The sequence below is a fragment of the Pongo abelii genome, chromosome 6, assembly GCF_028885655.2.
Source record: "Pongo abelii isolate AG06213 chromosome 6, NHGRI_mPonAbe1-v2.0_pri, whole genome shotgun sequence".
NCBI lineage: Eukaryota > Metazoa > Chordata > Mammalia > Primates > Hominidae > Pongo > Pongo abelii.
The window spans coordinates 81,657,196-81,681,360 of NC_071991.2; the positions used below are offsets into that span (position 1 = coordinate 81,657,196).

The window sequence follows — 24,165 nt, forward strand, 5'->3', positions numbered from 1 at the left end:
CCCTTGGGTGCTCACCCTTCAACTACACTAGGTGTTGCAGTCCAAGGTCTGTGCCCTGAGTTGCATTCCCCTAGACCAAGCCTACTGCCTTGAACATTGAAAGAAATTAATAAATTGTTATTGAACATACCACACACACATACGCTCTTTTTTATTTTATTTATCCATCCTTCCAGATTCTTCTTCATGTACAGTTGTCCCTTGGTGTATGAAGGTAATAGCTTCTAGGACCTCCCTCCCTGCCAATAGTAAAATCTGAAGATGCTCAAGTCCCTTATATAAAATCCATAGTATTTGCATATAACTTATGCACACCCTCCTGTATACTTTAAATTATCTCCAGATTACTTGTAATACCTAATGCAATGTAAATTATATGTAAATAGTTGTATTATATTGTTTATTTTTATTTTTATCGTTGTATTTTTTTTTTACTTTTTTTTCTGAGTATTTTCCATCTGAGGTTGGTTGAATCTGTAGATGTGGAACCCGAGAATAAGGAGTAAAGGGTGGAGATTGGGTGTTTACTTAATTTTTCCAGGAAAATATGAGGTGGTTTGGGTAATGAATTCATTATCAAATCATTTATAGGTATGTACCAAATATGTTTCCATTCTGTTGTGTGTGTTATCTTTATTAATTTAATTCATCTTAGATGTATTAGTTTACCTTCCTCATACCAATAAGTTCTTCTTCCTTCTCATAGTCCTTATGCAATTCGTTAGCGTATTTTTTGAGGTATGGATCAAGAGTGATTCGTATCCTCATGAATATTTAATTGCCTTTATGTTTTTAAAAGTTGTTTATTTTCCCATTGTTGTATAACATTTTGTACTGATGATTTATTCAAAAGGGCAACTCAGAGTTCCAATCAGTGGAATATGGACCTCTTTTAAGATTGACCAAATGAATGTACATTTGTGTTTTAACATAGCGTGGTCATCATTCTAAACAATTGTTTTGATTGTAATTGTTTTGATTGTAATTGTTTTGATTGTAATTAGTTGTTTTGATTAATTGCTAGCATCCACTACACTAGATAACAGGGTGTCTTTATTCATTTCCTAAAAGGTTTCAAAAAATATTGCAATTGTTATGTAAAATAAGTTTATTGTTCTGGACTAGCTTTGTCATACAGCTGCATAACTTAATATAATCTTGAGGCTGAGCACCTTTTTTTTTTGTTTTTGTTTAATCACGTGGATTATGGAAAGAAGTGGGGCCCAGATGGGGAGGAGTCTAGGTGTAACAAATTGGAATACAATGTTTCCATTTTCTTTCAACTTGATTTGGCTAATCACTTTTGTATCAGGTTAAATTGTAAGAAACCCCCAGGGCAGGTACTTAATAACTCAGTAGTTCTTGGCCGAGGACCCTCACTCCCAATTCTTCAAACCCACCCACCACCCTGCACACGATTGGAGTTTGTGAGCTCTGCTTGATGGATAGCTACTCTGGTAGCCTGCTTCTAAGGGTAGACAGTTTTTCTTGTGTATTTTCATTTGTTCTAGATTTTTCCTTTTAGTCACTATCTTCCCAATAAACAGTCACATTTATGTGACTATCATGTCATATGAACCCAGCAGCCCTTTGAAACTCTTCTTCTATGTCCTAATACTTCATAATTAATGAATCTCAAGTATTTAAAGTAAAACTGATGTTAAAGTTTGTGATAATAGCAACCAGAGTTGCTATTAATTGTGTATCTTTATTTTATATGTTAAACTTTTGCAGCTGGAATAACTGATTTCCTAGAATATTCTGGCTATATAATTCATACTAGGTTGTAATCAATAATGGTCTTTATACCACCACCCCACTATCCCAAACTCAATTCCACCCCTACCCTACCCACCCTCCTACCTCCCACCTCCCTACCTCCCTACCTCCCTACCCTTCCCACAATCCCACCCTCCCCACAGCCCCACCCTACTCTACTGTCCCCACTCTTAGCCTCTCCCACTCTCCCTACTCTCTCAGCCTTCTCCACCCTACCCCACCCCATTCCCTCGATGCTGGTAGATGCTGAAATGATCAGGACACAGTTTGCACTTAACCACTAAATCTTTATTGAGTTTTTATTGTAACAGCAATGCAATATTAGCAAATAGAGAGCAATATAGAGTGAAGAGAATACAGCAATAAAGTTAGAAGGAGGGGTAGGGGTAATGGGGTTCAGTGGTAGGAGGAGGGCTACTGACAGGGGTAAAAGCAAGGGTTTTTATTTATCACTTTTATAACTTCCATGAAAATTTACCGCCCATCATTGACAAGTTCATTCTAGCAGTAATTTATCAGAGGGCACTCATCCTCTATTAAATTATTAATCTAATCACCTTTGAACTTTCTCCCACTAGGGTTTTTATCCATGTCCAATTCGCTCTAAATAAGTTGGTCTCCCTGCAGTTCCCTCCAAGTTTATTTGAAATCTTTAAGGACAGCAATTATAGGGTAAAGGGTCACAAGTAAGTACACATGTCCACTTATAGCGATATCTAATACATAATATTATTCTAACATTCTAAATAACCCCACCCACTTAAAATTACTTAATAGTCCCTCCCACCCTAAAATGCTTATGATTATATATCCCCTATTACTTAAACTTGATTACACAAAGAAATAAAAGCAATGCAATTTCCCACAGACCAATTCAATACCATTCTACAATCTAAAACAACAAAGAACTTTCAGTCTCATCAGATGTGCGTTCTCTCTTTAGATGAAAATGTAGCATGGTTCCCGCAGGGCTCTCCATTTCTGCCCAGGTCTTTCCAGCAGGTTATTCTCTGTTGTCAATCTTGGAGCTGTCTGTATCTGATGTGAGATGTCTGTGGTAGATGACAACTGGATCAATTCAGAAGTCCAAGAGGTACCTGCAAACTTAAACAGAATTCCAGACTGCACCATATAGATGTGGCCCTCTTATTTTGTGCACCTGCAAATTCACTGTATTACTTCACGATTTGATCAGACTAATTCTCCTTTTTTCCACTAAGACAAATACCTCACTGTCCAAACTAAATTGACCCTTCATAAATGTATGTAAACTTTCTCTGTTTCAACATCCTAGCATGATAAATTTAGCTAGTTCTCTCTAGGCTTGCCTATCAATGGGAGCTCTTAGATCTTCTTCCTTCTTGATTTAATTAACAATGTAAATTTGGGCCAAAAGTCAATTAATTAATTTTGCCAGTTTGTTTGAAAAACTTGACTACTGATTTTGCTTACTAACTCATCTATCTCCTTTAAGTTTTTTATTTTGCTCCCTTTCTAACTTCTTTAGATATCAAATTCCATTGATTTTTTCCTTTCTTATGAATAAAGTCATTTTTGTTGGAAAATGCCAAAAAAAATTTAAAGGATCCAATTAACATAAATTTGATTAACAACAAAATAAATCAATTGAGTGAAAGGAAACTTAACCAAACTTCGAAACTATAGAATAATAAATTTAGAATTACCTATCCTTAACATCTACATTTATAGATAGCATATATAGCAATAGAGCATGGTACACACTGCCAAAAAGTTAATCACAAGCTTTAGTAAACAGCCAAATGTGGATCAGGGACTTTCTGAGTTGTTAACCCACAGCAGCATATTTTCCCTGATCGTTCTTGTTGTTGGCAAACTTCTCCAGACTTTTGCTTGCAGTGGTGGCAAATGTCCATGTGCACATGCCAGGGCTACAGACAACGGCCCATTTCTAGGCACCCTGCAGCTTGAAGATCAATTGACAACTGTAAATTTGACACAAAACAACTTGAATTCAAATGTATGGAGGATGAATTGATACTTGAGGTAAACAGAAGTGACGCTTCAAAATAGTTCAGAAGCACAAATGCACCATTTTAAAAGTAATTACTCTAAAACACATGAGTGATTGACAAGCTTTCTGATTCCATTGAAGGAAAAAAAAGTCGTTTTGGATTAAATAGCCAATTAGGTTTCTCTTTTCAAATTTTATGTCCTTTTATATGATTTTTAAAGGCCCAATTGATAGAATTGAAATTATATATGTTAAAATTGAAGATGAACAGGATGAACTATTATACAAATGCTCCAGTTCTGAGGAGCCTCTCATTCACAGCGTTGTAAGAAGTTCACAGTAAAGGAATATTTTACACTATGTTACTTATCATTTTTACTTAGTTTAACTCTAACAATAAGAACTGGATAGTACTTTGTAATTCAATGGAAATTTTTGAAAGCCTAGTCACCACTTCAAAACACTTACACTAAAAATTATACTAAAAGTTTTAAGTATTTAAACATGCAAGAATAAGAGCGGATGATAATGAACATGTAAAAGATGATGCTGATGAAAAGTGAAACTTCACCATTAGACTCCTCTTCATGTCAGGCAATTTGAGATGTACACCATGTTGTTTTCTACTGCTCAAACTGTGTTTTGGCAATTAAAGCCTGCCTCTTACATCTCTGTGTGTGGCAGCAAAATGGAGTCTCAGCAACCAGGCAGGAAAATGACACAAATCCTGCAGCAGGGTCAATGGCAGTAGTAAAGAATTAAACAGAAAAACAAAGGTTAGATAAAACAGTTCAAGGTAGTAGCAAGGGACCAGGCTAAAGGAAGTCAGGCAGTCCCAGGTTAGCACAAAGCTTCCAGGGGACACCAGAGGTGTCCCTGGGCTGAAGACAACTCTTGTGTTGTCTGTTGCTTTGAGTCCTTTGAGTTGCTTTCTGAGGCTTTTCATCCATTGGCAGCTTCACATCAGCTCCATCCCCTAGAGGGACGTTTTTCATTATGTGGATTCTGATCCTTTTGAAGTGGTTACCATCAAGTAATGTGGAGCTCACTAAGGAAGTCCACATCCTCAAGACAGTGTCCACAGCCCTAATTCCTCTTCTTCAAAGATGTCCCTTCTAGGCATAGGAGCGTGAATCTGGGTGCTAAATCATTTCTCCTCTCTCCACACATCCTAATGCTACAGTCTAATGAGGGGACTGAAGATGAAATGCCCAGATGCATATGGAGGCAGACACATGGATAGATTCTTCCAAAACGTCAGCTGGTGCTTTTCCAGCCAATTAACAACACTCATGAAAATTCTTTCTGAAGTACCAGGACAAATCTCTTAAGAGTTGGGTATGGGATTTTGGAGTCCTTTTGATCTGCTACTCTTTAGCCCTCGAAGGTGATTGAGAGGTGGTCACATTTCATGAACATCTAACACCCCTGGAGCCACCAGTAATCTCTGGTTACCAGGTTTAATGCTTTGTGGAAGCCATCATGGCATGATGATGGTAAGGTGTTGTGTCAAAGCCGGAGTCATTGGGTACATGTGATTTGCACCATGATGTGAAGACACAGTCTTAACATGCAAGAGTCCATCTGAGAGAGCACTTTCTTTTCAGGCCTGAGATGTTTCATGTCACAAGGGTTTTTGCCTGCTCCTGGGAGAACCAGTCGAGTTGCTGCTCCTTGAGAATTAACAGAACCATGGAAATGGAGTTTGAAGACGGTGAAGTTTCTAAGGGTGCAGCGAGAGGATCACGGAAGCCTTTCCACACTGCACCGACAATTTTGGCTTCCTTAATAAGGCCTCGGTCCTCCAGTGATTTAAAGAGGGTACCGAAACCGCAAGAAAAGTCATGTCCTCCTCCTCTTCCTTGTCTCCCCCACCATAAAGAAATCAGCATTTCCTGCGTTTGTATCAGCTTCTCTGTAAATGTTAAACAGCAAATTTGGCAGCCTATAATTTAGATGGTGATAGAGGTTTTGGCAGGTAAAACCCAGACTTCCAGGACTGGCTGGAAAGTAAACTTATTAATTATTTTAGTTAGATTGGCAGTCAAGGTGGAAAAATGAGAGATCATTTATTGGCAAATACTCTGTTGCTCTCAGAAAATGTTGAAGGTCTTTTGGTGCTTTAGGATGTGTGCCAGTCCAGGGTGGCCCTGACCTTCCATAGCCGTTTCAGAGAGGATGTGCCTCAGGTGGCCTGAAGATACAGTAGCCTAAAATTTAGCACACAGTCACTGATTGAGAAGCTGAACAGGAATAAATTTTGAGGGCAGAGATCCTGAAGGACATGACAGGTATTTACAGGGTACTGTAAGATGGAGGCGGCGGCGGTGGTGGTGGTGGAGGCGGTGGCTGTGGCGGCGGGTACTGTGGTACCGGAGGCTGGCGGTACCAGTGTGGATTCCAAGTGATCATCACAGGTACATATAGTGATCTTCCTTGTCCGTCTCGTCCCACTGGGTACCAGGCGAATCCTACTGGGTAGGTCGGGTACGCGGCATATGTGGGGTATGTTTGGTATCCAGGTATTTGAGGTACGAATTCAGTGTACGTTGCCAGGTGTGCTTGGTCTTCTAAATTTGGAATAGATAGGCGAGGATACTGATTCTGGATAGTAAAATTGTTTGGAGCTCGGCAATCATAAGAAACTTGCAGTTTCCACCCCCTCTTCACCTGGAGAACTTGGGCTCCATTAGGTGCAATCGTTGGAGTAATTAGCCCATCTTTTACATTTCTTGCCACAAAATCTCGAAGAGCTGCCATTTCAGGTTCGGACAGTGAATACACATGTCCGCTGGGAATACTGTGTGCTCCAGGTATCATTTCTATGTGAGGGTCAGCCAGGCGGTGATCTGGGTAGACGTGCTCATCTACTGGAGTGTACACATTCTGGACATAGTAATACCTCACTGGTTGGTAAACTCTGTATCCATCTACTGGATAATAGAGTGGCGGTTGTGGTGCTGGTGGTGGCAGCGATGGTGGTATTGGAGAATACATCCGGCAGTGGTAGCGGCAGTATTCAGAATCAAAGACGATAGATCGAGTGCTCCATGTAATGTTGGGATCATGTGTGCTCAGCCAGCGAACCCCTAGGACGACAGGGAAGAATGGAGACTGAGTCACATCAAATGACAGCACCTCACGGTGATCTCCCAGGTCAACTATCAGGTCGTGAGTTTCGTGGACAACTGGGCCCGATGCTATGGGGCGCCCGTCAATTGCTTCCACAAGTATTGGCCAGTCCTTGATTCTTAGAGGAATTCCATTTTGAGCAACATATTCGTGATCAATGAAGTTGCCAGAAGCACCAGAATCGATCATGGCTCGGACGAACAGGGTGTGTCTGCCCGGAAGATGAATCTGGAGCATCACTTGCAAGTGTGGAGATGAGGCATCATCTTGTGGGGACCTTATTATTTCTGGCCCGGTCGCTGAAGGTCCCTCTACAGCGGGGCCGGGGAGTTTCCCGCCGGCGAAGACTTTGAGGCCTTGGCAGGACAGTTGTCAGCGTAGTGACCTCCTGTTCCACAGTAGAGGCACAGGTTCAGCTTTCTGCGTCTTTCTTTTTCTTCCTGGGTCAGGCGCATGCGGGCACCTCCCACCGGCTCGGTTGGATCTACCTGGTGGTGGCTTGCAATGTGAGGCAACACCAGTGCCCGGGGTGGCGAGCGTGGCTTGCGAGCTGCAGCAGCCCTGGCCAGCCTTCTCTCAATGTGAATGCACTGCCCAATCAGAGCAGACAGCGACTTGGCGACCTCGAGGTGGGAGAGCTCCTCCTGAATGTGGTCGCTGAGGCCCTCGTGGTACTGGTCAATCAGCGCAGGCTCGTTCCAATCCAGGTCCTGGGCAATCATCTGGAAAGCATTGGAGTAGTCGATGACAGACCCCATGCCTTGGCGCAGGCGTCTAATCTTGCGTTTGGCAACCTCTCGCCTCTGAGGGTCTTCAAAGACATGCTTCATTTCCATCATGAAAGCTGGGTAGTTGTGCATCAGGTAGTGGGAGCGCTCCAGCTTTGCTGAGGCCCAACGGGCAGCACGGCCGGTCATCATGCTTGTCACGAAGCAGACACGGACACGATCAACTGAGAAATCCCTGGTGCTCTTTTCCATGAAGATCTGGCACTGGGCCATGAAAGGAGCCAGCATGTCTGGGTTGCCATCGAACTTCTCTGGGAGGTCTTCTGGGCACTCTTCCTCTATTGGAGGGGGTGGGGCAGCAGCTGCTGCAGCACCGCGGAGCTCGATGTCATCATCCTCATCCTCAGGGGTGGGTTCCACTTGCTCTCGAAGGGTGGTGTTCTCCTCTGTGAGCTTCTGCACCTGGCTCTGCAGGTTGTTGTTCTCCTCCGACTGCTTCATGACCTTCTCTCTTAAGTTGTTGATCTCTTCAGAGAGCTCGTCTCTTCTTCGTTCGGTCATGTTGGGGACACACGCACTCTTATGGCCGGTGTGCTTGGAGTTGTTGTTGTTGTTGTTGTTGTTGGGGGGAGGGGGAGGAGGAGGAGGTGGGCAGTCGGGACCCAGGGTGACGGTTGGGGTGGGAGGAGACCTCCCAGCTGTAGCTTCACTTCTGTGGGGATGGAGGCCTGGATCCTGGCCCCCTCTTCCACTCCTTCTTTTTTTTGTTTTCAAAACCCGCTTATTTCTGTAAATAAAGATAAATGTATGTATAAATCCAACTTATACATTCAAAGCAGCAAAATGCAGACACAAAGGATTTGGTATTTAAATTATCCCTTGCTCTATGTGCTTACATTAATAATTAGTGAACAAAGAAAATAAACTCTCAAGATAAAGTTATTAATCAGCACCATAGATAACAAAAAGCAAACTACTTTTTGATGTTCAAATGACCTTGTCTTCCTCAAAGGCCACCTGTTCATTATGATTCAACAATAAATTATCAACAGCATGCTTACCTTTATAAACTATAAAAGAATATTGAAACCCTCTAAACAAGTAGTTTTGTATTCAAACACAGCAAGAAACTTCAAGGCAAACATGGATACCAAATCAATTATGCAAATTAAAGCCAAAATAATAACTTTTGTTATTAAAGAAGCCAGGCCAAAAATAGTTAATACTGTAACCAATAGAATCTCATTAAAGCAAGAGGGGAGTATTAAAATCACAATGCGTGTATTCATCAGCCCTGTGGGCAGAAGGGTACTCTGGCCAACTGTCACAACCCTATTCCACTGCCACCGAGAAGGTAACTGGTTATCAAATCAAACAACCACCACCACAAAAACCACAGGACTGCCTAAATTACTTTTCTGACCATAATTTAAATCCCCCAAGAAAATTCTCTATAGGACAGAAATGGCACTAAGCAGCAATATGTGTATGTCAGTTTCCCTTGTCATTATGCAGTCATTCAAGAAATACTAATTGATGCCTCCTAGGAAAAGCTATAAAATGGGACATTCAAAGAAGCCCAATAATAGTATACCTCAAACTAATTATGAGGAGTTAATTAAATAGTGCAGGTAAATTATGTAGTGAGTATTCAACAACGGTTAGCTGATATTAACAAAGTTATTAATCAGAAAATAGAAAGGTGACTATCTGCGTAAAGAGAGTAGGATTAAAAGAGGGAGGGGCTGCAACCATAGCAACATGGGCATGCATTTCCCACCTAAAGATATTTACTTTTTTAAAAATACTGTGTTGGTCAAACAAATTCAAGGCCTTATTTGTCTTGCAGGTTACCAGTTTGCAATCCATAGTTTTTAACCAAGATTTGTCAGCATAGCCCCAAATGAAGGTTTGTAATATTAAGGTGGGACAGGGCTGCACTCCTAGGGGGTGAGTGGATGTGTGTGGGGAGGTGGGGATAGGGTGTGTGTTTAAGCATTCTAATTATGAGTGTAATGACAATAAATCACACACATAAAAAATCCTGACACAGTGTTTGCCTGTGTACTTCCTGAAAATACGGTTAAATGCATTTAGAATGATTTATTTTAAATTTTATTAATAATCTCAAGTCCCATATTTGGAAAATTTAAATATATAAAAAGTTTAAAACATAATATGTAAAAGTTTAAAAAAGTTTAAAAAACTTTAAAAAGTTTATAAAACTTTTAAAGAAAGTTTAAAAAGTTTATAAAACTTTTAAAGAAAGTTTAAAAAGTTTATAAAACTTTTAAAGAAAGTTTAAAAAGTTTATAAAACTTTTAAAGAAAGTTTAAAAAGTTTATAAAACTTTTAAATAAACAAAAGTTTAAATACATAACTTGGTCCTCTCTGGATACTCACTATGTGATTTACCTGCAAAAATGGATACCAAATAAATTACATAGAATAAGGCCAAAAAGATACACAGTTGGTAATTAGAGAAGTTAGGTGAAAAATAGTTACTATTTTCAACCAATAGAGTACAATAAAAAAAAAAAAAAGAAAGTGGTAATTAAACATGCTGCCCAGCCGCTGGCTGTAAAGAAATGCTCCTTCCTCTCCAACTCCTAAACCCTTTAGGTACTTCCCATGCCCCAATGTCACCACCCACAGATACTATCCCTGTGTCCTTTGCAGTTGGTGTAGCCTCTCCAAGGAGTGGCTATACAGCAAGCAGGGTCTTTAAGAGACAGGGAGTAGTGTGACATTTTAACAGTTTTAACCCCACTACTTAATTACTTTAGTAACTTAGGCTACAAAAACAACAAATAATTGACATTCAAGATAAAATATTCAAGTTTAGAAAAAATTAGAAAACACAATAAATACATCATAACTCGTGACATTCAGTATCATTTCCAACTCCTTAAAGACAATTGTATTGGTGACCCTGACAATATAACATCACAAGATAATGCAATTTTTCCTTATTAAATTAGGAGTTTTCATGTCCCATTAACAAACAACTAATAATCATAAGTAAGGTGACTAAGGTACCACTTTTGTTATCTAGACATTAATACCTTCAAAACCTTGAGACAAGACTTCCTAAAGAGCATTCACAGCATGGCCTGGTGCAGCCTGACCACTTGTCAATCACGGCCACTAAGGGGGGCTTTATTGAAGCCCAGGTCTGATGGTTTTATTATCTGCAAAAAACAGTGATGGGACAGAAATAACAATACATTAGGAAATCAGCAAATAATTACTACATGGTTTAGGGAAATAAAAGATCAATAAGAGTTAAAAATTCAAATACCTTTGGTATATAAGGAAGGTAATTTAAAAGTGAAAAGAGACCAGAGTTAAGATGGGAGGGGCTGCTACAATGGAACTTGGGGGTGCATGCCCTCCCCCTTAGCACCCTCCCCACCCCCCCCACCCCACCGCCACCAGACATTTCATTCTTTTTTATTTTTTAATGTAGTGCTGGTCAAACGAATTCAAGGCCTACTTTAGCCTGCAAGGTCACTAGCTTAAGACTTCTGACCTTTGCCAATAACAAGCCTGAGGCCTTCATATGAGGGTTGGCAAGTTTAGGGTAGGATGTTAAAAGAGACAACTGCCCAAGGAACAGCAGTTTATCCATTAAAAGTAATAGGGTAATGGGCAGGCAGGTTAACAATGCATATAAAAATGTTTAAACAGCGACTGAGGCAGCACAAGTTAACCTGGGACAAGAAGCATGTTTACTTGATTTGAATTATAGAACTATGTATGGCTCCTTAAACTCCCCCCTAGTAGGGGCTGCATTGGAGGGGAGGAGGGGTCAAGAGGTCCCATTCCTGAAAACTGAAAGGACAAACTGCATAAAGCCATGCTGCCTAGGACAGATGCCATCTTTACATGATAATAATTTCAGTTTTAGTCTTTTTAGGAATTAAATACATTTGGTTAATTATTGACTCCTCACAATAGCTTGGAATAATTTCTATTCCACAAACACACCAAAGAGCAATAGTAGCCAAAAACCATAAATAAACATCCCATTAGGAAATGACATCTCATTAAGCAACTCCTAGTTGCTTCATATTTTCAAATGTCCAATTTTTTAGTACTATCTTGTACTATTTATGAAATGCAAATTCTCTTAATATGCCTGTTATTACCGTTGTTTTGAACCTCTTTAATATGCAAATATACAATATCCAAAGAGGAGGGGGAATTACTTAAAGCTGTAATTATGATAAGCACAAATTTTCCATAGATTGTGTACTTGTGGTGGGGAGGGGGTATGTGACAGAGATTTTTGGGAACCAAAGCCCCCAATTCCTCCCCTACCAAAGTCCTGGCTCATGATTTGTAATATATGGAACCAGGTTTTAAAATTTCTTCATTCAGCTAGAAACACAATTCTTACATAGTACATCTTACTGGCAATCAGTTATAAATTTGTTTTATACAGATGTTTAATTATGCAAGCTGAAACAATCTATATTTTGTAATGTGACCACTTTATGTTACATTACACAAACTTTAATACCAATATGTACCATTAATAATCCACTTGCCCCAAATTTAAATTAGCTTTTTATGAAAAAAGCTAATTATTTGGAATAACTAGCTTTTTATGAAAAAAGCTAATTGTTTGGAATAACTAGCTTTTTATGAAAAAAGCTAATTATTTGGGATAACTAGCTTTTTATGAAAAAAGCTAATTATTTGGGATAACTAGCTTTTTATGAAAAAAGCTAATTATTTGGGATAACTAGCTTTTTATGAAAAAAGCTAATTATTTGGGATAACTAGCTTTTTATGAAAAAAGCTAATTATTTGGGATAACTAGCTTTTTATGAAAAAAGCTAATTATTTGGGATAACTAGCTTTTTATGAAAAAAGCTAATTATTTGGGATAACTAGCTTTTCATGAAAAAAGCTAATATTTGGAATAACTAGCTTTTTATGAAAAAAGCTAATTATTTGGAATAATTAAAATTAATTTAGTTGTTTTGTATTATAATTACAGCTTATATCATTGGAGTTTAAAAACACATACACTTTTTTTTTTATTCTGTTAAATGTGAGAGATAACGCAAACAAGGCAACCCAGGACAGCAAAGCACCATAGGAAAGGAGCAAATCAGAGGAGACCTACAGACACCAAACAAGACACTGAATAAACCAATTTACTCTGGTCATTTAACACATATTTAATGAATGCCTACCATGTGCAGGCACAATTTATTATACATAGGCAAATAGGCTAGGGTTAATCACCTAGAGATCCAAGGAAAACACCCAGCTTCATAGGCACGCAAATAAAAGCCTTATCCTCACTCAGAGGCCAAACCAACAGCACCAATTTTGTATCCACCAAAACATCCGATTCCAAAAGGTCCACTAGTGCCTCTAAAAAATCTTAAATATGAAAATATTTTTAAAGTTTTTAAAAATAAATTGTTAAGTTTTGGTTTTCATTTGCAGTAAAAACATTTGGCTAAATTGCCTTTAGAGGCACCAGCCAAGTCAGTTTACAAGGTCCCTTCATAAGCCACTATCAGGAGTTTAAATTGTGGGATTATGTTATTGAATATATGCAAAGAACATATTAAAAGTGCTCACAAATTCCAGTTATAATTATTATTGTTAATTGTTTTATTTATTATTCTATTAGGCTCTAGTAGCCAAAAAGCAAAACCGACACAGCAGAGAAACCGCAGGGGGGCGGGGCTGTACAGCCAGGGCTCAGGCAAGGAAGGTGCGCAGGTGCAGAGGACAGGCGCCTGAAGGGAGGGGCTGAGGGTTCACACTGCGCATGTGTGCTGGCGGGCTCTGAGGGAGGTGGGACTATAGGCCAGCCAGGCAGAGGCAGGCTTAGGGAGGGGCCAAGCCTTAGAGAGGCGGGGCCTGAGCAGGCTACCTCAGAGGAGGTGGGCCTGGGGAGGCGGGATCTGGGTGAGCTCACCTCAGAGGAGGCAGGCCCAGGAAAGGCGGGGCCTGGGCAGTTCACCTCAGAGGAGGCGGGCCTGGGAGAGGTGGGGCCTGGGCAGTTCACCTCAGAGGAGGAGGGCCCGGGAGAGGCGGGGCCTGGGCAGTTCACCTCAGAAGAGGCGGGCCCAGGAAAGGCGGGGCCTGGGCAGTTCACCTCAGAGGGGGCGGCCCAGGAGAGGCGGAGCCTGGACAGTTCACCTCAGAGGAGATGGGCCCGGGAGAGGCAGGGCCTGGGCAGCTCACCACAGAAAAGGCGGGGCTGGAAGAGGCGGGGCCTGAGCAGCTCACCTCAGAATGAGGTGGCCAGAGAGAGGTGGGGCCTGGGCAGGCAGGCGCTAAGGAGCTGGGAGGAGGGCGCATCTAGAAGGCACGCTCTGGGAAGGCGCGCTGCAGGGGAGGCGCGCTCTGAGGAGGCGCTGTAGGAGGAGGCGCTAAGCACCGCAGAGAAGGCACGCTAGGATGGGCGGGGCAGGCCTGAGACTGGCTGCTACAGGGCTGCAGAGTATCTGCACGACCCCCGCCCCCCGCCAGAATCCCCCCTCCCAAACCCCTCCCACCAGCCACCAAAGCCAGATTCATTTCATGCAGCAAGAGCAATCCACAGATCCAATTCCCCCGCCATACTCAGCAAACCCACAGTTTCCACAAACTGTTGCTGGACGCTGATTCGTGCCGCCACAACTACACCGCCACTTCAATCAAGCACAAGTAGGCAGGCAGCCTGCTCTGCCATCACCAAAAGATTCCCATTTCCACTCCAATCAGCGCCCCTCCACTCCACTGCTATAGCGGGAATGGTGTGGGCAGAATGTTAAACACTAATTTTTGCCCGGGGCTCCATTTTGTCTACCAGCACCATCATGCAGAGAACCGTCCTGCAGAAAAATAGAGTGGGAGCCATTCCAAAAGGTGAAAGGGTGGGGTCCTGCTCCAAGAAAACAGAGAAATTGTACTCCGCAGCTCATGTCCCACTACGGCTGCTTTATTTGTAGCGCAAACAGTCTGCAGCTCCTGTACCTCTGCAGCTCTTACCACTTTGTAGTGCATCTTAGCTGTGAATTGTTCCGCAGCTCATGTACCTCTGCAGTTCATGTGCCTCGCAGCGCAATGAAGCGCTGTTGTCGGGCTGGCTAATCGCATCGTTTTTGTAGCGTTTTTGTAGTGCTACTCTTCTGCAGCTCAGATTTTGCAGCGCGTGTAAAGCGCAATTCAGTTTTCTGTCTGCAGCTCCTATATCGCTGCTCCTCGTTCTGGATTGTAGCGCCACTGAAGCGCCCATCCGTCAGTTTGTGGCACATAAAGCGCCCATCAGTTCATAGCGCAATGAAGCGCCAGTTGTAGCGCCCATCAGTTTGTCGCCCGCGTGAAGCGTGCTTGTAGCGCATCTGAAGCGCCAGTTTGTAGCGCATTTGAAGCGCTTATCTGTTTGTAAAGCATGGCACTTGGTAGCGCATTTGAAGAGCAAATTGCAAATCGATCTGTAGCTCCTGACCGTCTGCAGCTCATCACTGTCCGCAGCTCATCTCTGTCTACAGCCCATATCTGGACTTGGTCCTGGAAACCCAAGCCTTGAAGGCTTGGTTTCCCCATTTGTTTTGGGGTACAGCCAGTGAAGGCGTGACAAGTTTTGCGTGGAGACATTCTGGGGTGCTACTCCATCTCCCGCAGCTCCTGATAAGCACGGGGAATGAACGTGATCTTTAAAAAAAAAACGTCCTCACCGCATACTCACCACGCGAGGACTCCTCTGCGAAGACAGGAAGGATGGGGTCCCACACCTGAGCCAGGCGCGGTCTCCACTGGGTGCTCCGCAGCCCGGAGTGGCTCCGGACAACAGCTCGCTCAGCGGACCTTTCGCCAGGCTCGGTGGACCTTCTCCGCTGTTCTCCTCAGGGCGCAGTCAGGTTTCTTCGACACACACCAACCGAAGTTGAAGCGCGTGTACCAGGAGCGCAGACTGCGAGCCTTATATAGGTTGCACCGAGGAGGGGGGCGCCAAATCCCAGCGTGCTCCGCGGGCTAGGGGGTGGAGGGGGGTGCGGGGGATGGGGGATGGGGGTGGGGGCGGTGGCCACGCTACAGTGGCCCGCCGCTAGAGGGAGTACGGGATTACCGAGGGGGTGCGGGATGCTGATGCTGAACTGGCCAAGCTGGGAGGGAAGAAAAAAGGGAGGGGAGGGGAGAATCGAGGACGGACGGACGGCCTAGCCAGGCCAAGAATGCAATTGCCCCGGTGGTGGGAGCTGGGAGACCCCTGTGCTTGGACGGGACAGGGTCGGGGGACACGCAGGATGAGCCCCGCGACCACTGGCACATTCTTGCTGACAGGTTAGTGGCCTGCGCGCGACGTGGAGGTCCCGGGGCCAACAGGCCGCCGCCTCCCCCTCCCCCGCTCGGGTTCCGGGCGCCTGGGCGCGCCCTTTGGGCAACAGCCTCTCTTTCTGTCCCGGACCCCACCGTACCCCTCCTTCAGTACACCCTGTACCCCATTTCCCCGGCCCAGCTTCTCTCTCCCCAGGCTTGACCCCTGGCCTTTTTTCTCTCCGCGCCCCCGCGGGCCCCTCCCTGCTCTGCGGGCGCAGAAATTCCATCTCCAATTCCTGTTCCCAACATCCCCCTCCCCGCCCAGCCCCAGGGTAGTCCTCTCCCGATCCCTGCAGCAAAGAGCTGGGGTCGTTGCCTGTTTTTCTGAGGGGCCCGTTTCCCCGCGATTGGGCTCTGCGGCCGGGATGCGAGCCAAAGGAAATGGGTGTCAAGCTGCGTCCCCGCTACACAAACACATCTTTTTTCCTTTTCTTGATCGTGATAGAGAACACAAAAATGTGACATTTAAAACACCGAATTTCCCCCTCTTGCTAAGTGCATTTCTCGGTGGCGGAAATCTCGGTGTTCTTCGGTTTTACGGAGCAGGGAAGCGGAATCATGAAATGCTGGGAGCTAAACAGGGCGTTCAGGTCAGGGTTAACCCCGGCTGGAGGCCAGAGATGCTGCCGTACCGAGTGCGCTATTTCCAGAAACCAAAACCAATTTAAAACAGCTGTGAATGCTTCCAGTGTGTTTGGCGGGCTTTGAAGACTCCCTGCTACGGACTTTTGGTGGCGATTACGAGGTTTACACAGAGACCTTGCTTCCCTTGCAACGTTACATTTTCCTAAATCTTGTATGGTGAATGAATGCGTTTAGTCACGGCAACCCCACGTTTAATCCTTTACAGCGGGTTGCCGAGATTCGGCCACAAATATTTGCGTGCATTTGTACTATGAACATACATATTTTATGTCAGGGAAATTGCAGTGGCTGATAAGACGTTAAAATTCTGATGAGGAAGGATGCTAAATAAAACCTTAACGCGGATTCCCATCTAAGCGCCTCAGTGTTAGGCGCTTGGGAAACTGACAATCTGTTGATGATCTTAGTAAAACAAGTTTAAGTTAAAAGGGAAAACCAAATTGTCTACAGCTGAGTTAGGTTTCTGAAACACAGATGAAACGCTTTCATATTTGAAGAGCAAAATTGAGCACATTTTAGTAACATTGCTACGGATTATTTTATACTTGGAATATCAATAAGAATTTGACTTATTGTCATAACAACGTTGCAGACACCGCACTTTAAAAGCGAGCCTTTCTAGGAATAAACAAAACTGTAGCCCAATTACTGAGATTTTACTTTTTATTAGAGATAAAATATCCACTGTCCGGAATATGAATGAATGAAATGCAGCTTTTTAACAAAGACATTTCCCTAGGAAGTTGAGTGAACACAATTATACTTTTTAGAAGTGACTTTTAATTTAATCTTTAGGATGTTCACCCTCTTCTGCAAGATAGAATAATTCCAGGATTTCTTATGCTTGGTAGAGTACTGTTCTGGTGACCGCTGTCAAATTCTTACCAGTTTTGTTTGTTTGTTTAAATTCGAAAGTTACTTCACCTAGTTAACTGAGACATTATTTTTCTAAAAATTGAAATTTAAAACCAGTATAGATGAAAAGCAGGAAAAATTAAAGTTCAAAAATCCATCTTAAGAATTTAAAAGTTTGAACAAGTTTGAACCAATTTGATTTTTTCATTTCAAAATGCTAACCAGGACTTTTTTAAAAAACGTAATGAGTATTTTACCATAATAAAAGTAATTTCAGGTCATTGTACAAAATTCAGGAGAGAAAACCCTAGAAAACTCTAAAGAAAAGGTCACCTGTAACCTATTCACCCTGCAATAACACCAGTAAACACTATAGAGTCTGCTTTTTCAGACGTTCTCTATGCATATATAGGTAGCCATACAATAAATATTTTTCATAGGATTGCAGTTAAATACTTTCTAAAAGTTAAAAACAAGATCAAATTAATTCTCCTTGATTATTTTCTTTCCAAAGAGCCTTTAAATGTTAAATAACATTAAGTTTGCAGAGCTTTCTTTAAAGGAAATAATTAATTTTTAATTAAAATTTTAAATGAACAACCTTAGTACATAAATACTTAAAACAAGAAAACTGAGAATTTTCTCTCATCTCACTATTCTAACATATTGTAGTTTTTTATTCCTCTACATATGAAAATATTTTCACTTTGCTTAGAAATAGAATTTTCTAAGGGAAAAAACAGCATCAATATATAAGTAATTTAGATAAAACCTTTTTGTTATCCAAAAAACAAAACAATATTAAAAATAAAACAGAAAGATAACATTAATAGAGCAATACTTTAGGTAACATTTTTGTGTTGTCTAGAACAACAAAAATTTTCAAAACCAAAACCAAAACAATATTAATAGATAAGAACTTGAAACATATTTTGGATATTTAATATCTATGTGAATATTGGATTTTCTCAGATATTTATTTCTGGTGTTGACTATTTCTGCCCATTTTGCACAGGGTTGCATATACAGCAAAGAGGAGTTGATGTATATTATTTATTTTATCAAATAATAACTGGGCTTTGTATTTAGACATTTTATCTATTTTTATGAGAGTTTGCTGTAGATCTACGAAGCTGTGGATTTAACACCTATATTTAACTTTTACTATGGTAAGAAAATTGTATTTCAAAACAAAGTGGGATTTTCACTTGTTAGATAATAACTAGACTTTCTCTTTGGACATTTTACCCATTTAATGAAAATTTGCCATGTATTTATAAAGCTGTTGAAGTTACCTTATGTATTTAGCTTAAGTTCTAGGGTTTTAGAAAAACGATTTCAAAACAAACTGGAATTTTCACCTGTAAAATAGTAATTGTACTTTCTATTTGGACATTTTATCCCTTTTTAATGACAATTTGCTATAGATCTATGAATCTGCTGACTTACCACATATATTTGGCTTAATTTCTAATATAGAGAAAATATATTTCTAAGCAAAGTAAAATTTTCAGTTGTCAAATAATAACTGGACTTTCTATTTGGACACCTTATTCATTTTTAATGACAATTGCTATGGATTTACGAACCTGCTGACTTACCACCTGTATTTGGCTTAAGTTCTGGTATGGTAGGGAAAATTTATTTCTAAGCAAAGTAGAATTTCCAGTTGTCAAAGAGTAAGTGGACTTTGTATTGAACATTTTATCCATTTTTACAACAGTTTGCTATAAATCTAAAAGCTGTTGATTTGCTTCATGTATTTTACTTAACCTATAGTATGGTGGATAAATTGCATTTCTAAGCAAAGTGGCATTTTCACTTGTCTCACAGACATTGAAAATAAGGGACAACACCAGAAAAAACTGGTTAGGGATAACCTCGAAGAAATAAAGATAACATGTATCCAGTTTCTAACACTAGTTTTCCACTGGTGAAAATCATGCAGTACACAAAATATTGAAGTAGTGAAGAAATCCTGACTTGTTAAAAAAAATTCCCAAGTCAAATATTCAGATTGTTTCTGATTCTAATAAGTGCAGTATTTATAGATCATATTTTCTCCAAAATACCCAGCCACCTTCTTCCTTTTTCTTTTTTGCTAATTATCTGTAATCTACCCAAATCCTTTCCTTAAAATTTACCCTTCCATATTCTGTAAACACCTAAATACATATTCTAACACTTATTTCCTACCTCCAGTGTAAAAAAATGACTCTAGGGGAATTGATGATATGGGTCTGTGTTCGTTAGAAATTCTTGGGCTGGAGGGGAGATCGCTTAGTCCATAGCTTCACAGAAATATCAATATGATGGCTGTTTTCTTTCTGTCCCTCTCAACCTCCCCAGCAGAGACAGACAGACAGACAGACAGATGTGAGGGGCATGCATAGACTAACACACACTCCATTCAGGCTTTTTCTAAACTTCGGAATCCAGTTCTCCAGTCTGTTATCTCCCTGATTTCCAGAAATATTAAGCCTAAAGTAGCAGTACGAGAAACAAAAAAAATGAAGAAAAAGCCAGTGTTTCTAGGTATCAACAAGTCTTTTCAAGTGAATATGTTTCTGATTCAAGTTTTCAGGTTGATAGGATCAGATAGAATCTCAACGCTCTTAAATGCTGTTTCACATGGATTGCTTCCAAGCTAAATTCTCTCTTCATAATTCCCAATGTTTTAAATTCTGTAACTGTATTAAAGACAGTATTAAGTAAAAAACAAATCTCCAGTTTCCACAGACTGACTCTGGAACAACCATTTCCATTGATGTTGTATCCCTTCTAGTCTTTGTTCTGTGTACATAAATATTTTTATATAATTATAATTTTAATATGTATAGATTTCTTACACTTTGTTTTGAAAGGTAAGTTAATCCTGCTTTCTGCAAAGCATTTGTCAAGGATGCAGGATGCTCTTGTGTATGAGGTGGTGTGCAGATTAATTAGCAGTATTGCTGTGTGAGCGGGAGGCAGACTGAACCAGCACCGGCGAGGTGTATACGTTCTTGGGTTTGGGTCAGGGTATTGTCCCTGGTTAAGAATCATAAGTCTTTGCCCTGAGTTTTCTCTTCCTCAGCATTTGTACGAATGACTTTGATGAAGATCTAAGAGGCTTGCTTTAAAATCCATGGATGAATTGAAAAGGGATAGCTGTTAGAAATAGATAACAATTTAGAGTTAACATGGTTTTTAAGTGGGCTGCAATGCTGTGCTGAAAGCAAAAAATATTTTATAGTAGTAAATGCATCATAATTCATTGGTATGGAAGTATGGAGATGACTTTGTATGGTGGCAGTTCTTTAGGAAAATGAAGGTTAATATGAACCAGTGGCATGATATGGTTGCAAAAGAAAAAAAAATTAGTTAGGTTCTGGTAGTAGTATAGTGTCCATATGTCACAAAAATTAATAGTACCCTGCTCTAATCAACCACATCTGTAGTATTGTGTCCATTTCTGGCTGTCACATTTAAAGAGAGATTTTGACAAATTAGACAACTTCCAGAGCAGTCCATGGGGATGTTGAAGGGTCTGGCAATCCTGTCATAGGAGGTATCCTCACAGGGTCTGGAAGTGTTTAACTTGAGGAGACTAAACAGTCAACATGAACTCTCTGATGTTTGCTTCGGAAAGTAGAACTAGCATCGGTGGGTTAAAGGTACAGATAGATTTCAACATGAGGCCTTCCTAACATTGCAGCTCAACAAAACAATCAACTTTATTTATTCTGTTCTTTAAATATCAGAAATATTCACCTTTCTTGCAATGGATATTTAACTTGAAGACCTTGATAACATTTTAGTGTAGACCTGAAAGATAATTGTGATGAGAACATTTTATTTTTTCTGATAAACTGTCTAGCCCTATGTGTTGCAAGTTCATTTCTTACAGCTTGAAAATAGCTGCAACAGGGTAATTTAACACACACCCTCCTATCTCTCCCATTCTATTTCAAACATGAAAACCTGAGGAGAAAATGAAAGATTCCTTTTCCCCCTGCAAAGTGTCTTAACTTGCTTAATTTGCTTCCTAGAATTACTCTTTCCTGGAATTTCTTGCTGTGTCCAAGCAGGCTACTGGGGCTGAGTGGCCGTGGATGCCGAGGGTACCTAGGGCTAGAGGGGGCAGGCTGTTTGCTGGAGCTCAGCTGCCTCTTCTCCAGAGGGAAATAAGGTCCCTTCTGCAACCTCCCCTCCCTTGTGATGTATCTCCCTACAAAACTTAAGTTACAATTTTTAGCTTTTACATAGCAAAATAAAATATTTTTATCAAATGTTTTTAACTTCTGTCCGTTTCAGGTTAGCCTGGTTTCTGCCTGGCTTAAGGGCACATTCTTAGTGTCTCAAACATGTCTTGAGGCAGATATTTCTTTCCTGTATGGTGATCTGCCTATTGATTGTTTATTTTGGTTAGTATATCAAACTTTGAAAATATGATTTCTTAAAATGAATTTGTGGAGTATACAGGGCTCCTTACACGACCCCTTTTGTGAGTAGTTTCGGATTCTACAGAAGCTATTTTTATACCCTGGAGTTATTAGTTCTTGCAAACTAAGAAGTCCAATGAGAGAGGTGAAGAAATGATAGAAAAATTCTTCTGTCATATTTTCTAACTTTTCCCTGCAGCTTTCACTTCTGCCTCACACTTAGAACTTTCTCCTCCACTCCAGTTGTTAGGTCAGAAATGCAGTCACTTTCACTCTGACTGTATGAAGTATATTTCTAATGTTGAACAACTTTCTCTTTTCCTTATTCTCTCTTTTATAAAAGGGCCCCGTGCACTTTTGTGGGATTGTAATAATGCAAACAGCAATTTGCGATGGCTTGCATCCGTGTTGTTGAAGATGCCACGGGCGTTCTTGGGCTGAGTTCATATTTCCAAGACAGAAAAGCTCAAAGATGAGTTTCTGGCTTGTCAACGCTCAGCTGATCTACAGGCGGCTACTTGTAATTCCTTGAATGCAGTGCTTGCTTTCTCTGGCTCCGGCTCCCCTGCTTTGGAAGTAATAATCCCCAGTGTCTACATTTTAAAACTTAAAGATGTTACCTTGGGAAATAAATAGGTAGCCTCAAAACATTAGTTGCTGGCATGATTATTGTTATATTCTTGGAAACAATATGTTAGTAAAAGCTACAGTGCTGTTTTCTTGTTTGGTCACTCTTTGGTAGAATTTTTTTTTTTTTTTGTACCTTCATGTAAGAATTTTTATGCAATAGCAGTTTAAGTGCATTTTATTATTTAAAAACCACTCGTGTTTAGCACATTTCACTTTGTATCTAATTGTCTTAGACTAATCAATTTTTTGGAATAGATCTTTGGCATCCTGTACCACGGGAATCGCCACGGCATCTGTTGTGACATGTACGCAGACTTTCTTTTCTGATAAAGGAAGCCGCTCATTTAAAAAATGTATAGGAGTTAGGCAGCTCTGGTATGAATTCTTTCCCATTCTTTAGCTTTTCACTTCCTTATCTGGTCACCACTTTGATTATTATGGAGATTTGGGGTTCGCTGCAAATTTGAAAGAAGGGATCACAGTAATTTTCTTACAGCAGTTAAAGTGGAATATTTGTTACCTATTTCTTCAGCAGTATGCATGGAAGTATAGTTGCTCTTTTACCTTGGAAAGCAAAATAAGAGAAAAAATAGCCCTGAGGTTTTTTGTTTCTCCTTCTTAGCAAATTCATGTTTCTTGCTGTGCAGTAAAATGACATTGGCTTTTCTCTTCTATGAAATAGTTGATCAGTGTAACACTTTTAACATCTTTCATTTTCTGTAGTTACTGGGTTCATTCTCATGAAAGACCAGTACTGCAGAAGTAGAAACAGAACAGATTACTACATGTGCTTATCAGAATTTGAAATGTACAGTATTATTTTTTGTCTAACCGTTTTACTGCTAGAAGTCTAGCTTACAGATATAATGGTGAAGGTGCTTCAAAGATACAGATAAGGATTTTTATTATAGTATTGATAATCATAATTAAAAAACTAGAAAAAATCCTGGTCATCTTTACTAATTAGTAATTCTTTTTTTTTTTTTTTTTTTGAGACAGAGTTTTGTTCTTGTTGCCCAGGCTGGAGTACAATGATGAGGTCTTGGCTCACTGCAGCCTCCACCTCCCGGGTTCAAGTGATTCTCCTGCCTCAGCCTCCCAAATAGCTGGGATTACAGGCACCCACCACTAGGCCCAGCTAATTTTTTTGTATTTTTAGTAGAGACGGAGTTTCACCACGTTGGCCAGGCTGGTCTTGAACTCCTGACCTCAGGTGATCCTCCCACCTCAGCCTCCCAAAGTATTGGGATTACCGGTGCGAGCCACCACACCCGGCCAGTAATTCCTTTATTCATTCATTTTTTTGAGTGTTGACTAGTTTTGAGACCCCATGCTGGATGCTAGGGAATACACAGCTCGGCTATCATGGAACTTTTTACACTAGTGGAGTTGACAAAGCACAGGGTTTTTTTCAAGATTATTTGATTAATCAAACAATTACACATATAAATGTGCCCTTAAAACTATGGTAATTGCTAAGAACCTGACTAGAACTTGTAAGTAGAGGATTTGGCCAGATAGGGGGTTTAAGGAAGGCTTTTCCAAGGAAGTACTCAGATCTTAAGGATGAGTAAATATTAGTAAGGAGGGACGGTATATATGAGGTAAAAGGAAGACCTCTGTAGAGGCCCTGGGGCAGGTT

The 24,165-nt window shown here is 40.8% G+C and overlaps 2 protein-coding genes across 14 annotated transcripts in view; one reads left to right on the top strand and one right to left on the bottom strand.

Moving 5' to 3' along the window:
- Window positions 1-2,045: 2,045 nt before the first annotated feature.
- Window positions 2,046-15,609, bottom strand: PEG10 (paternally expressed 10). 2 transcript variants are annotated; one of them, NM_001302561.2, is made up of 2 exons: window positions 15,327-15,609; window positions 2,046-8,419 (listed from the first exon to the last, which is right to left on the bottom strand). In NM_001302561.2, the coding sequence occupies exons 1-2, from the start codon at window positions 15,329-15,331 to the stop codon at window positions 7,216-7,218; spliced, it is 1,209 nt and encodes a 402-aa protein (NP_001289490.1). In that variant the 5' UTR covers window positions 15,332-15,609; the 3' UTR covers window positions 2,046-7,215.
- Window positions 15,610-15,678: 69 nt separating this feature from the next.
- Window positions 15,679-24,165, top strand: part of SGCE (sarcoglycan epsilon) — a 70,820-nt gene continuing 62,333 nt past the window's right edge. For 3 of the 12 annotated variants that reach the window (XM_054558896.2, XM_009242989.4, XM_054558898.2), the window contains exon 1: window positions 15,718-15,933. In XM_054558896.2, the coding sequence (XP_054414871.1) occupies window positions 15,825-15,933 (109 nt within the window). In that variant the 5' untranslated portion in view covers window positions 15,718-15,824. 12 annotated transcript variants of the gene reach the window in all.